This window comes from Diadema setosum, chromosome 19 (assembly GCF_964275005.1).
Source record: "Diadema setosum chromosome 19, eeDiaSeto1, whole genome shotgun sequence".
NCBI lineage: Eukaryota > Metazoa > Echinodermata > Echinoidea > Diadematoida > Diadematidae > Diadema > Diadema setosum.
The window spans coordinates 2998814-3014562 of record NC_092703.1 but is presented as its reverse complement, the minus strand read 5'-3'; the positions used below and the strand labels follow the sequence as shown (position 1 = coordinate 3014562).

Genomic DNA, 15749 nt, shown 5'->3' with positions numbered 1-15749 from the left:
GAGGCCGGATAAGAGAGGTTCAACTGTATGTCATCCTAAGCCATTCTTGGCAAAAACATGTTGTTGTTTTTGTTTTGTTTTTAAACAAAACAAAACAAAACAACACAACACAAAACAGAACAAGAAAAAATTTATCTGCATAAAATGGACCTCATCAACCAGAGGGCAGATGAAATGTTTTGACAGGTTCTGATTCACATAAAGAAGACCACAGAAAATGAACACACATATCCCACAGGTCACATGACCCTGAGCTGACCTCCAACACTGGCATGGGTCACACTCCATAATGTTTTAGCCTCTATAGTCTCGTATAGTTGGTTAATCCACCTTCTGCAAGTAACCCCCTCCCCAAACACGTCATCCACAAAGTTCTTTGTGGCAACCCATGGTCCAGCCACTGCTGACACATTGTCCACTATCAAATCTCCATGAAGATTAACCCATTGAGGAAGGGCTGATTTTGCTAAAACATGCATTTGCCCGAGTATGCTCGGGACTCATTGTCAATGGGTTAAAATTACTAGCTCTCTCTTGATAACTGTGTGGTGGCAGTCATACACAAGCAGACTATGATCAGTGGGAAGTGTAGCTGATAAGTGCAAATATGCAAGCAATGTCAGTGTGATCTTGCACAATTCGACAGTAGACGCAACAGGACTGATAGCACCTCCCTGGGCTCATTTCACTTTCCTTTGCAATCACTATTTCAGCCTATCATACAACTCGCATATATTTATGTTGCCATGGCAAAAACTGAAGAGCTTTCAGCTGATTGGTTGTTGCCCAGCTGCATATCATAGAAAATATTAACACCATACATGTATTTGATGTTGTACTTTAACCCGTTGAGGACTGTTTGATTTTGCTACAACACGCATTTCCCACAGAAGCTTGCCTGAGCATACTTGGGACTCGTCCTCAACGGGTTAAAAGCTGTTTTGCGAAATGGGAACAAGTGATGGTATCAATACCAGCTCCTATTTCAGGTGTAGCTAATGAGTGGGGTGTGGTGGGGTGGAAGGGGTGGGGGTGGGATAGCAGGGCAGACACATTCCCAACCCTAAACAAACCTCAAGGTCCCATCACAATAAAGACATGTGGATCTTGATCACTGATCCTTGGCATAGCATGCAAACTCACATTTCCTCAAGTCTCCTCATCAACACAAACTAACCCATTCCTCATCCCCTAACCCACCCTACAGAAGAGGACAGCAACTATACCACGGACTAGTCTGAATACTTCCAGCTGTAGGACCAAATGTGACTGCCAAGCTAAAAACCCACAAAAAGTCACACATTAGGATTCTTTGTAATGTAGCAAAATGAGTGTTATCTGGGTTAACAGAATCAAATTGTTAAAGTTTGCCTTAGCTGGGACAGTAATCTCTACTCTACCTACTGTCAAAATTTGACTGCCTAAAATAAGACAAAATCAAGATATTAGCAGTTTTTTCTTCTTATTCTTTTTCTTCTGAACATTATATATTTACAGACACATCTGTTAGGTCTGGAGTGAATAAATTACAGCAATGTAGCAGCACAGAGAGAAACATCAAATCAAAACTTGTTGCACTCTTCTCTCTTTCAATTTATATGCTGTACCTACATGTAACTTCTTGATTGCAGACTGTGGTACGATTTTACTACTATATACCAGAAGCCATGGGTACATCCATGCACATGACTCTCAATATTCAGGGTGTCCAACTTTGCAGGGAAAAATTCCAAACAAATGAGCAAGATTGGAAAAAAACAAAAACAAAGAAAAAGCAAATCATCTTCAAACAAAAGGTTCCGTGGCAATGTCCATTTTGCAAAGAATAAAAGTGGTGGGTGATCACAAAACATGCACCATAGTACAAAGTATATGCTGAAAGAAGATGTCTCTAAAACCTTGTCTATAATAGGTAGATCAGAAACTCATAATTCAATGATAAAAAGGGCCATAACTCAAACATATTTGACCAGTCCTCAAGATAGGGTCATCCCGGTATATGCTGGATATGAATGAACTGTTTTGCAGGGTGCATTCAGAAGCTTAGTAAAGCAAGAACATTCCAAGACAAGGACATAAAACCAGCATGCATAACTGACATAACAAAACGAGCAACTGTAAACAGGGACAAGAACAAAATGCACTGAAGGAGTAAAGGCAAAAACAAATGGGTGAAAACGTGGGAGGATGCAATCAGTAGTATGACTTCTCAAAGGAAGGTCTTTCTTTGGATGTGCGCATGCTTGTGTGAAGTGAAGAACAACATAGCTAGAAGAGCAGGTACATCCATTTGCTCAGGCTTTGCTGATTTATATGTGTGTGTGTGTGTGTGTGTGCATGTGTGTTCTCGTAAAGGACTTCAATTTGGGATATTGGTAAGTTTTGCTCTGAGCAACCATCGATACATTTCACACCATTCGGATACTAAATTCGATGGTTTTCCATAACAATTCATCAATTCATCAAAAATATAAAAATGTTTTTCAGACATAAAAGATGGAATTTTCATGCCCAATTGCCTTGAGCAAAATATCATATATCCAGGCGGAAGCCCTGTACAAGAATGTATGCATATATATGTGTGTGACTATTTGTGGAAATGGGAAGAGAAAAATATGGAGTTGTGGATGTACACAGAAGAAAGCTTTGAGAGAAAACTCTAAAATGAAACACAATAATTATAATGATGCAGATATGGGAAATAATTGCTAGTTTGAGTTGTAATCTAATATTCTCACATTTAGTAGCACATGACACTTTGCTTGTACCATACATGTAGGTTTTCACAGTATCACCTGCCCATTAGAATGATGTACATAAATCACAGGATTATGGTTCATAAAAAATTTTAAGAAGACTTTTATTTTGAAATGTTGTGTGCTTTACTAGTGAGAGACTTTCTGTTTAGATGCTGCAGTTGAAGTTTTGATTCCATAAATCTAATGTAGCCCTAACACTGACACAGATTCATTACAGTTCATACGAACACAGATGACCACACTAATAGACAACAATATTGATCCTGGGGTGGCAGTGTGTTGCATACTGGTACATTAACTTTGTGTATCCAAATTCAATGGACTTCATAAAGAACTCTTAGAATGGCCATGTTACCTGATAATTACTCAAGTGCCAAGTTTACCCTAACAACAAAACATGTCCCAGTAACTCTCAAGTCTGGAACTGGTACTGGAACTTTTTAATAGGATTTTTAACAATTCACTGTTTAGTGTTACTGTTTCATCGGGTACAGTAAATTGTCATTTATACAAGGTTATTTGTTTCAGTTGTAGAATTTGAAAAGCCTCTAATTGCTCACAATTCATTAATTACTAAATTGGCAAACTATTCGAGAAGATTCAAGTTCCTGTTCCCTTGAAAACTGGTGCTTTTTTGTTTACTTCTTTCTGATTTGATATAGAAGTCACGTATTTACTCAGTTCCATCAAACCTTTCTCCAATTGAAAGATACACTGTAAAACTGACAGGTACTGAATCTTTGACGATATTATAAATATGATGATTTGTGCAGCAAAATTCCCCAACAACTTGAGAAGTTTACAAACAGTCATGTCTGGATAGGCAGATGGACATATGGAGGGGTGACACACATGCCTTTGGCACCAACTTGTGGCTTGGTGATAGAGTGAGTGGGGAGTGGAAGGAAAACGTGATTCAGAGCAGATGGAGAGAGGGGGAGGAGAACGATGACCAGCGATGAATTACCTGACGAGGTTGACGATGGAGGGGCGGGATGTACCATTTGAGAGGAGGGGGTGAAAGGGTCAGTACTGTCCAGTAAACTCCTTTCCCCTTCCACGTTGCTCTGGGCCCCGATGTTGACGTAGCCATGCATGAGGGGGTCTGAGACTCCCCTATGCATGGTTGGCTTCCCGGCTGTTGATGTCGGATTCGCCGCTTCCAGGTTGGGCAGGGTCTGGGCGTGTGGCAAGAAGGGGTTAGTACTGGCAGTGGTGGAACTCGGGGACGACACGGAGGTCGCCGACGATGGCTGAGGAGCGAAGGAGGTCATTCCGAACGGATCCGTGGTGGTCGGTGATGAGATGTTTAACAGGTTAGCTGATTGCTGCTGCTGCCCCCCACCACCCTTGATCATTTGATGGTATCGCTGCAGCCAGTAGAAACTGGGAACGACTCCATGTTTGACTTTCTCTAGGCACGCTAGTGGATGGAAACAGTGAAGAAATGAAGACCACTGCTCTAAACGAGTTTGCTATTAAAATGATGGGGAAAGAAAGCATTGGTTTTGTGTGAACATTGGGTAAGAATGACCAAATATGGGTGAGTGTGGGTGACAAGACTGAGAAGGATGGCTTTGGACACATCTTCAGTTTGACTTTGCCTGCATCATGAAATTGCTCTTGAACAGAATAGATTGCGGGATACTCTACATGTACATCTCTACATGTACATCTATATGTACATTTCTGGACTTTGTTAGTGCATAAATGTTGTATGTACCCATGGTGCATGTAATGCCCTTCTATCAGAGAAAGACTCCTGACCTTCTCTGTGATGAGCACACTGCTTTCCCTCACATCATGTATCTTGAGTTGTCTTGAAAAGAAGGAGTACTATGCAGGGAGTTCCTGATATGTACAGCCTGTATGCAATTCGTATCAGCATACATATCAGGGTGCAGATTATATACCCTTGTACGTATGCAATTCTCATGGTCTTCAGTCTTTCCAACTCTACATAGAGAGAGAAAAAAAAAAAAAAAAACTTGGGATACTGAAGTAATATGCTTGCTACAAGGAGCATAAAGTCGGTCCACTCCATGAACAACCCTCGCCATTTTGCGCACGGTTGTAAAATTGTGAGACCACAAGAACAAGGACAATCTAGTGCATATATGAGCAGGATACAAAGAGAAGAGACAGCACAAGTCTAAACGCAAAGAACGTTGAACATACATACCATAACTGGACACAGAGACCTTTTGTTCGATGAATTCACAGACTGATATTTTGTTCTATATACTGACCTCTCTGCACCTTTTACTGTGACATTTAGAGATGTTCTTACTACACAGTTACAACCTAGGCACTCCACACAGAGACCAAGCTACTGTAAAGGCAAGAAGTCAGTCCCTGGGGTTTAAAGAGGGATTCCAGACCAGTTCAAAGTTTAATAGTTTGATAAGAAAGAGTAAAGCTGGATATTAAGCACGGAAGCAAAAATTCCATCAAAGTTTGATAGCTAAATTACTGAAGGGAAGCAGAAAATCTTGGAATTTTCAGGGGTTTGTTTGTTTGTTTGTTCAACTGCAACTATGCCCTATAGTCTCAAATCCTAATATACCTGCATGATCATTATTTTGAAGCTATTCATCCATGAATCACACTGTGTTTCACACTTTTAGAGCCCCCTCCCCCCAAAAAAACAAACGTTTACCTGGTCTGGAATTCCCTTTTAAAGCCTCAGACTTTCAGCTGCAAAAGTCTAAAGGTAGTTGAAATACACTCAGGCTAATCACACTCTCAACAAGCTCAGCATTCAGGCTGTTGCACGATAATGCCAGAATAATTTCATGCATACATTGTATACATGTACACACACCTTGTACCAGCATATTTTTCAACAATTAATTTAAAATCTGACAAATTGATCGAGGTGCAATGGAAGAACAGAGATCAAAGTTCAACGTCACGAAATGTGGAAGTGAAGAGTAACCCAGCCCAGCATGTATGCTCATTTTGACAAGGTTATCTATAAAGCATTATCTGCTGCACTTTGTAATCTAATTCTTTGGCATGTAAAGTGAGGATTAGCATATCCCAGTTACCACTTTAGGCATGCAGGAGTAAATTGTTTCAATGGACTTAGTCTAGATTCCAGACTGCCTTTGTTTGGCTGTTTGTTCTTGTCATAATAGCACATTAAACAGCACCTATAAATCAGGCTGTGTGCTATGTGTTTTATGACTTTCCCTGGATATTCTCTGGTACAGCTCTTACAGGTACTCCAGTACCCTCAGATACCATTGAAGAACATTTCTACTACTAACTTCTCAGCCAGGCAGTGGCTGAGATGTTTTCTTTCAAGATGTTTTAACTTTTAAATGAACCAGTCTAGAATCTAGACTATGATCTAGACTACACTTCATAATACATGTACCTTTGCTGTAGGAAAAGTTACTATTAAAGTGCGAATGTTTAGTATTAGAGTGAAAGACAAGATGGAATTAAGTGACATGAGAAATGTTTGAACAAGAGAAATGCAGGTTTTAATAGTAATGCAAAAGTCCAGAATTCTACGTGAATGAAAGGTGACAGGTCATTACATGAAGAACTCACACTCTGTGATGTTATCCCCTGCTAAAAAGAATGTCTCCCTCAAAACCTCAGAGCAAGGGTATGGCAGGAGAAGAGTTGTATGGACCAAAAAATTTTGGTATGACCAAATATTTCCCTTTCACATAATGCTTGGTCAAAGGTAACCTGTCCTTTAAGTTTAACAGAAGAATTGGGCCAAGCAGTATGGCCTTTCAAAAAAAATCAGAGAACGAACTAGCTGCTCTCTCTCTCTGGTAAGTAACCATTTCTCTCGTCTAAGTAATGGTGTCTTTATTTTAAGTGATGTAATACCACATTCCTCGAAGCTTGTTCACACTATTGTTACTCCCTGGGTCATCTCATTTGGCTCAAAAAGCTCTTTTTGTTTTTTTAACATTATGATACACTAGAATCTTGTTATGAATATCTAATTGGTCATGACTAAAGTTCTCAAAAGGCACTACTGTTTTCTGTTGGGCATCCAACTCATATCAGGTTCCAGCTCTGGGCTTGAAAGAACTGCCATCAATATAATGGCCTTGGGGTTATTCTCAATATCACGGAGCCCCCCCCCCCCTCCCCTCCCCCAATAGACAGCATAAACAGGGTATTGTGCTTTCCTGCAAACATATCCTCATTGGTTGGACTATCTAAGGAAGACCTCAAATTCAATGTTCGTTGGAATTTGATTAACACCAACTGCTGTAGAAAGAGATCATGACGCATGAACATAACAGATGATCTTTCCCTTTAAAGGTCTTCATGGTGTATATGACAATATTTCAGCCACGACCATCATACAGTAGTAATCTTGTAAAATCTTAATACAATGTATATCATCAATTCCCTACTCTACATGTATACATGATGTTCTTGGCTTTAAAACAACAACAACAACAACAACGAACTTGTCACTGGACACGACTGGTAATCAAAACCTCTCCATCTTTCTACTAGTCTACTCAAACCTGTTTGACCAATCATAATCAAGGCAAGATAAGATTATCAAGGCAAGTTCTAATTCACAGGGTGAACTCTGAACTTGTCGGAGGACATGCTGGTGCCCCTGGTATTGACAAAATCAATATTAGATACAACAGCAAACTCTTGGTGGATTATGCTCTATTCTAATATTTCTTTTTATGCATTTATAATGGATCTGGCATATGCTGCCAATTAGCCTTGCCAAAATGAGGCTGAGTGTGACAAGGAAGGAAGGAGTCAAGGGTAAGGGACAGGGAGGAGAAGGGATAGGGAGCGGAAAAGGGGCAAGAAAAGGGAAGAAGAGATTGAGGAAAAAGAGAGGAAGGGAAGCGGGTGAAAGGTGGAGGAGGGCGGAGAGTGGGGGAGGCAGGGAGGTTGAAGGGGGAGGGAGAGGGGGAGGAGAGGGTGGAAGGGTAAAACAAAAGGGACTATTAAAGTGGAAAGGGAAGATCAGAAGAGTGGGAGGGGGGTTTCAAGGGGAGGAAGAAGAAGAAGAGATGAGGGGTAGGAAATGGTTAGTGAGAGTATGGTAAGTGGAGAAGGATAAACAGAAGACGGGGAAAGAAGGAGGGGGAGGGATGAAAGGGTAAAGAGTTTAGGAGAGACTAGAGGGGAAAGGGAAAAAAAGGGGTGAGGGAGATTGGGGGGAGGGTAAGGGGGCAAGGGAAGAAATAATAAGACAGGAAGGGAAGAAAAATTGAGGGGGCTACAGGGGAACAGAACGAAAAAGGGGGTGCATATAAGAGGGGGAGATAAGAGACATAGGAAAAGAGGAAAATAGTAAGGTGGGGGAAAAGGATTTTTTTTTTTTTTTTGGGGGGGGGGGGAGGGAATGAACAGTAGGAAGGGAAAAGGGGAGATATGGTAAGGCAGAGAGAAGGGGGGGGGGGGACTGGTGAGAAATGGAGTAAGGGGGCTGAGCACTCAGCTGTTACCCCAGCAGCCATCTTACCATTCATCGACTTCTTGACGTTGTTGAAGAAGGCGGAGGAACGCTGGGCGAAAGGCACCTCTATGATGAGACTGGTATCAGCTGTCTTGACGTGTGCTCTCACCATCCCTTGGTCACGGGCAATGGTTTCTGGGCACATAAAAGTAGGATATTAAAAGAGGATCTGTTTAAATACTGCATTGATGATTGTAATGACACGGATACAGCTTTCATAATGTCACTTCACACTGAGTGTACAATTTTAATTACATCAGGTACTCTTCCAACTATCTTACATTTCTTTCTTTCACTTTTTATTCAAATAACAAGACTGCTTTCATTATTAGGGATCATATAGTTTTGGTTGAGACTTAACTGCAGGTTTTTAACATTTTTTGGTGAGATAGTGAGAAACCTCTTATGAAATATGAAAGAGCATGTAATTCCATGAGGATTTCAATGTTTATTTTATGAAAATTGATTTTGAAATGGCTGAGATAACCAAAACATAGCAATCCTAATAAAGTGTGGGACCCACACTTTATTACGATCTTTTTGTTTTACTTTGTTTTTAGATGTTTCAGCTACTCCAAACCCAATTTTCATCAAATAAACTTTGAATTCCTCTTAAAATGTTATGCTCTGTACTATTTCATAAGTGTTTTCTTGGTATCTCGCAAAAAAGATAAAGCCCAATTTTCATCTCCACCAATACTGTACCATCCCTTTAATCAACTGATGATCGCTGCTTTTAGCCACATGAAATGAGTTTCTTTCCTGCCTTACACTTGTGATTAGTTTCATATACGTGGAAAACTTCCTCCTTTTGTCTTTATGTTATAATGTGAATTTGAGTATTTCTTTGATCAGTGATGCAAACATCTCTATACCTTGATTAGTGATGCAAACACCTCTATACCTTTAATACAAACATTGACTTGCCAGACATGACTTATCATTTACTTTGTCAGAAGTGCAATCTTAACATGAACATTTACTTGAGATGTGTGTTTTCATGAAAACTCTTGGTATGTTTCAAATGTTGAAGTTCCAGTACAGTGTAGAATGACTCTTCCACAAACAGTTGGGAGAATAAATTTCTACGCCAATCAGAAATGCTAATCAGAGTTATTTCCCTGTACAGTGAACAAGGAAAATGGTAGCAAAACAACAAAAGCAACAACAACAATTAAAAAACTAGAAATGTCGCTACGGCGACTGATGCCTCCGCCATAATGCATGATTCTCCCAATAGGTGTATAGTACAATGTCTTGACAATGTGTGATGACAGTTTCACATAACTGACAAAATATCAAAATAACAGGTTTGTCAGAAATATCTTGAATGTTCACTTTCCACGAACTGGGTTTGCTACAATTGTCTATTAAAGAGTGCAGGTACACATATTTGGGGAATTGAAAATTTTTACTTGACTTCTGACCGACCTTATTATAAGTTTATGCATTGAGTATAATTTTCAAGGTATGAAGAAAGAGTGTAATTACAGTACAAAATATTTTTTTTTCATTTAAACCTGACCTTTGACCCTTAACCTTTGACCTTTGACCTTCTGGCTGGAAATTTCCAAGAGAATCTCCATCAAGTAATACATGTACATATATTAAACACTTTTAAAACTAATAATGCAATCATTGCATATATACTAGTATGCATGTATGAGGGAAATACAGTAGTGTGCATTTTGAGGAGTTGACCTTGACCTTTGAACCCCCTGACTATTGACCCATGACCCCTAAATTCCCTAGATAATCCCTGCCAGTCAGTACATGCATATGTACCATGCTCCATGAAGATACATTGAACCATTTGCGAGAAAAGTGATATTGCAACATTTTCACCTAACCTTTGACCTTTTGACCTTTGACCTTATGACATGAAACTCTCTCTGGAGAATCCTTACGCAGTAGTACATGTCTACACTAAGTTTCAAGAAAATAACTGTGGGCATTGCATAGATATGGGGGAAATAGCAACATTTTTAGCATTTGACCTTGACCTTTTGACCTTTGACCTCTTTTCAATGTCACTAGAATCTACTCAACTAATTGTCCCATCATACATCATCCTTGGACCAAGTTTGGTGAAAGCTGCTTCATCCAGTTTTGAGTTATCACATAAACAGATAAATTTTAGGATTTGACCTTGATCTTTGACCTTTGACCTCTGTCCAATTTCACAGAAAAACTAATCAAGTAATTGTCCCATCATACATCATCCTCCAACAAAGTCTGGTGAAATTTGCTCCGTACAGTCTTGAGTTATCGCGTAAACGGATACAATTTCATGATTTGACCTTGACCTTTGACCTTTGACCTTTAGCCGATTTTACCCAAAATCTTATCAAATCGTTGCCCCATCATACTTCATACTTGGACCAAGTTTGGTAAAATTCCAGTAAATATTACTCAAGTTATCGCGTAAACGAAAGCGGACGGACGTATGGACGTACGTACGGACGGACGGACAACCCGAAAACATAATGCCTCCGGCACCACTTCGTGGCGGAGGCATAAAAAACCTTGGGAGAGATTAAAATTTGGATGTGAATACACAAATATGGGATTTAAATGTCACATGATTCTCTGCGAAATATGTGAGGGTCTTTCAAGGATTCTCAAAATTGACTGAAGACTTATAACCGTCCCCCCCCCCAAAAAAAAGTTTGCAATTCTATCAAGCTTCTCATGCGTGGATCTTCCAAAACAATTCTTGCGCAACATAGCATCCTTCAATACCATTTAATTCAACACCTGGGGTCGTTAGTGTATACTGTGAGAAACTTGACAACAAACTACATCTCTAACTCACCCTCTCCTTCTTTCTCTATCTCCTTCCCTTCAAGAAAATCATGACTGACACCCTTTACCTCCCTCACTTACAAAAATAAACCCCTGAAAGTCTATTTCTGCACTAAAAATAGTTTTTTTCCCAGATAAAACCGTAGTTGCAAACACTATATAGTGATTCATAACCTGTCCAACTCACACCTCTGTTCTAATCCCCTCTACCACACTAAAGCTTATCCTCATGATTTAGAATCATTACAGCTCTTGTGTATTGAGGGCAATCTCATCATAAAGAAATATGTCACTATAAAACAGGCCCCCATTCACACTAAAAAAATAGGATGACTATCATTCACAGTTGTCTAGGAGATCTTCCGTTTATAGAGTACTTCAATAAAGTCCAAACTCTCTGACACATTTAAAGTGTATGTTTATATACCTACTTAAATGAAACCTAATTACTACAATGCTATGGCAACAAATAACTTCCTCATTGTAGTAATGCCTGTAAATTTATGAGTCTTCATGTTGATTGGAAGTGGGATATTTCCTGGTGAACAGCACAGTACCTCCAAACTATTAACTCCTCATTCAGATCCACAGGTATTAAAGCTCTGGCAGAATTCGTCCCAGCATTAGCTGTTATGTTTTCCAACACAAACTTTGGGGTATCCAAACATACAACTGTACACCACTTTTACTTTCCTAACATATATGAATGGGGCCAATATCCCTAATGAACTACAGTTTATTCACGATGGCACTTGACATGTCATTATGCACGAGGTCCACCCTTGTGTGATGCACATATACTATAATTAGAATCACTGAATACATTTGAACATAGAAAATACTACAATATATTACAAGTTTGATCAAGTTTTAAAGACCCCTTCAGTATTCTTGCCATGCCATATATTGGTGAAACGTAAATGAAGTTGTAATCAAGTTTTAAAAGACTTCTTATGTTCTATATGTGTATTTTTACAATACTGCAGAGATTTAAGGTGATTAAGTTTGATTAGCCCTAATTCAAAAATTAAACATAATTAAGACTTAAAACTTTCAGGATATGTAGCCCACATATATGAGAGACAGTGGAGATAAAATAATATGAAACCTTACATTTTTCATGTATATTTTAAACAATATGCCTTAAAAATTGGCCATTTTAGGACACCAAATTTGTGACATGATTAGTACCCCTAAGATCAAATGCATCATACTCAACTAAATTATATATTTCTATAAGTGTTTTTGACTGATCTTATTCCAGAACATGCCTATTTGGAATGACATGTAAATAAAACCCTGTTAATAAACCTTTTTCATTCCTAAAATGCCATTATAAACAGTGCGTAACGCGTGTTACGCTTGGTGTCCACGCGACAACCGTTACACAGAGATCCTAGAAAAGGTTGATCAGAATTCTGAAAATCAATGCATTTTTGCTGTTCTAATGAGCTCAATGGGGGATGAAAAATATGTGACTTTTGTTCCAAAATATTTACATCTTTATGTCAAAATCAACAATGGTAAATCAGCAATTTTTTGGTGTCCAATGTAACCACCGTTACACATGAAGATTTGATCTTTTATTTTGTACATTTCCAATACTATTTACTGGCCTTTCTGATTTTTCTGAGTTCCTTTCCAGGATAGGTATCCAAAAGAAAAGAATATAAATTATATAAAATATTTGGGAAGAAACTATTTGCCTCTTTCTCTTTAGTGTCCAATCGCGACGCGCGTTGCGACACGCGTTATGCATATTTGGAAAATGCCTAAATAAGTACAAACAGTAAAATTCTGCACTGTTATCACAATACATTAGTTACATTATTAACAAATCAAGTTTATAAATATTTTGTGATCAACAATATGTGTTTAAAATTATTTTCAATATTCTATGTAACGGATGTTACATAGGACACCAAGCATTTTCAATGGATTTCCCTATAGGAATGTACACAAAATAACATTTTTCTGATTTAATTTTTTACAGAGCTTTTTTGTGCACTATCTCTCTGTACAACCCTGTATATCAAGAAGTCACTATTCATTAAAATGAAGCTTATTTTGAGGTCATTCTAGTGGAATTTAATTTGTAGTACAATGTCACACTTTTGGTTGCAGTATTGTAAAAATACACATATACTACTCCCCCGACACCCTGCAATTTGTTGATACAGCAATAAAGATTTGTATTTATAATCAATGTCGTCATAACTGCCATTACTTTCATTCTTGACTGTACGTCATGAGCAGTTCTCTATATACTACTGCAATTATTTTACACATTTATGTTCTCACAAGTGATATAAAAATGATTACAGTCCCCTTCTTCTCATCAATTATAACGAAGTGATCAATCAAGGCAGGTATTCAAAGTTTGTCCCGCCTCAAGTTCTAGAAACCGTTTTGTGAAACCACCTGACATGTCAGATAATTGCCCTTTCACTTTCACAGGTACTCGCCATGCTCAAAAAAAAAAAAAAAAACACCATCACAGTCAAGATGTAAAATTGATGGCTTCCAATGCCACTGTGACAACATCTCATTCAAATTTGATTGCAAAGAGAAAGGATCATCTGCTCAAAATTTGTGATCTATTAACATAATTAGTACTTGCATATGCAGCAACACCGCATCAGATTTGAAAGTGTGCACAGTAAATCCATGTCTTTAGTACGTTGTACAGTGTGGTGCCGCAACAAAGAACCATGGATGCTCTCTGTGCTTTATATTATAACCTTTTTTAGTACTTCAAAGAAAGTGAAGTTATTACATAAACAGCCTTTAAGTCACACAAACCACTTTTTTTGTGTGTGTGTTTTTGTGCTTTATGTTTTTTTCTTCTGATATTGGGCTGACTTAATGAATCAAGCCAGGTCAACCTACAATAATCCTTAATACCCCAGTCTACGAGACATATATGCAGTGAAATTCAGAGATGCCAATCTATGACAGGATAATATTTTCTGCAGCATAATTCTCATATTTTTGAAGACTTGATGGGTTTGATCCTGACCCAATGACATGCATGACCTTTGAACCCTTACCTATAGTGTAGCTGAAGTCTCCCTTGATAGGTAGTGCCCTTAGTAGTGTGATGTCACTGCTTTGCTTTATGACATCTGGTCTTGTGAAGATGAACAACCTGAAATGGAGATAAAATAACTCAAAACATAAAACTCTTATCGAAAAATCTCTTTATAAGTTATCAATGAGGTGACTCACGATAAAATATGCCCACCATGCCAACAGTAGCATGCTAACAATGAATTCGCAAGTGAATTTGTGACTTCAAGTTTATCTATTGAAAACATTCCTCTTCTTAATATTTTACCCAATTAACTGAAAAACAAACCCAACTTCGTAACTATGACATGGTACAGGTAGAGCATAATTTTCAAGTCATTTGATCTTCAGCAACGTCTTCAAACACAATGTGGCTTTCATTTCATTCAAACAGTCCAATCATGTAGACATTCAGATACACCAATGAATGAAGGTTGATATCTTGTATTGTTAAGAAATATGTAATCCACAGCTACAACAATATCACTACTCCTACCAATAATGATGGTGGTGACTACCATGACAAGATGACAGCAACGACAAAGGAAGAGGAGGAGGGGGAAAATGAGAAGATGGAGAAGAAGCAGTAGTAGCAGAAGGAGGAGGAGGATGAAGAGAACAAGAGGGAGAGGAAGAGACAAAGAAATGAAAAAAGATAGAGAGACAGAAAAAGTAATAGATGAAGATAATGAAGGAGTAATAGACAAAGAGGATGGAAGAGGAGGCAGAGGAGGAGGAGGAGGAGACTACTAAAGGAAGAGAGTGAAGCAGTGGATGATGAGAACAGGATGATGATACCAATGATGGTGGGGAATGAAGACCACACCCTATAATTCATCTGCCACACAAAGGAATGACAGGCAGCAAAGAAAAACAAAATCCCTGCCTGTCACCTCTGCCTTCCACATTTCTCATGGAGTCTACACCATGTTCCCATATTGCATTTGGCATTCCAAATTGGTGTTTTCTTCATCCATGCTGACAAACTACTGTTGCACTAATAAATCTTATTTCACTTCAGGGAAGGAGGATACACCAAACGGACTTTGGGACTGAAGAAACCACCCAATAAAAATAGCATCATTCTTGTGGCATTCACCAAGTGGTTTGCTACTCTTATTACTATCAGACAAGCAGTATCATCATCCTTCCTTTTTCCTCAGGAGTAATTATCCTTAAAAGATTGATTACAGGAACACTAGATTTTTCAAGAAAGAGGTAAATCAATACAAATATTTGATAATCAAAGCTTCATTAAACTCTCCTAAAGAAAAAAAGGGGTTGAAGAAATTCTATTACCATGTTCCACAGAACAGTGAGATTTGTAAAAATCAGTTGTATCTATGCAAATTTCATATCAAAAGATCATGATATCACTACAGTGTACCTCACAAGTCTCCCACAGTCTCCCACAATCCACAAATCTACACTTCAATTATTTCTTCTTTTCATATACGTGTGTGAATGAAATCAAAACATATCATTACATCCTACTGCACAATCAAATCACCTTTATAACGATAGGAATTTCACAGGGATGATGCTGCAGTTGCCAAATTGTTCACGGATGTTTTAATTCAAGACTATTTATCACCAGAAACTGATGGGAGAGTTCAGTTGTGAGGCGATGACATCACTAGCTCATC

The 15749-nt window shown here is 38.5% G+C and overlaps 1 protein-coding gene across 1 annotated transcript in view; it reads right to left on the bottom strand.

Moving 5' to 3' along the window:
* LOC140243023 (inositol polyphosphate 5-phosphatase OCRL-like) overlaps nucleotides 1-15749 on the bottom strand; it is a 61662-nt gene that overhangs the window by 21201 nt on the left and 24712 nt on the right. Inside the window, exons 4-6 of the mRNA XM_072322764.1 lie at nucleotides 14085-14182; nucleotides 8236-8364; nucleotides 3727-4182 (exon numbers count right to left, since the gene is read on the bottom strand). Coding sequence (XP_072178865.1) covers nucleotides 3727-4182; nucleotides 8236-8364; nucleotides 14085-14182 — 683 coding nt within the window. The remainder of the gene's footprint in view (nucleotides 1-3726; nucleotides 4183-8235; nucleotides 8365-14084; nucleotides 14183-15749) is intronic.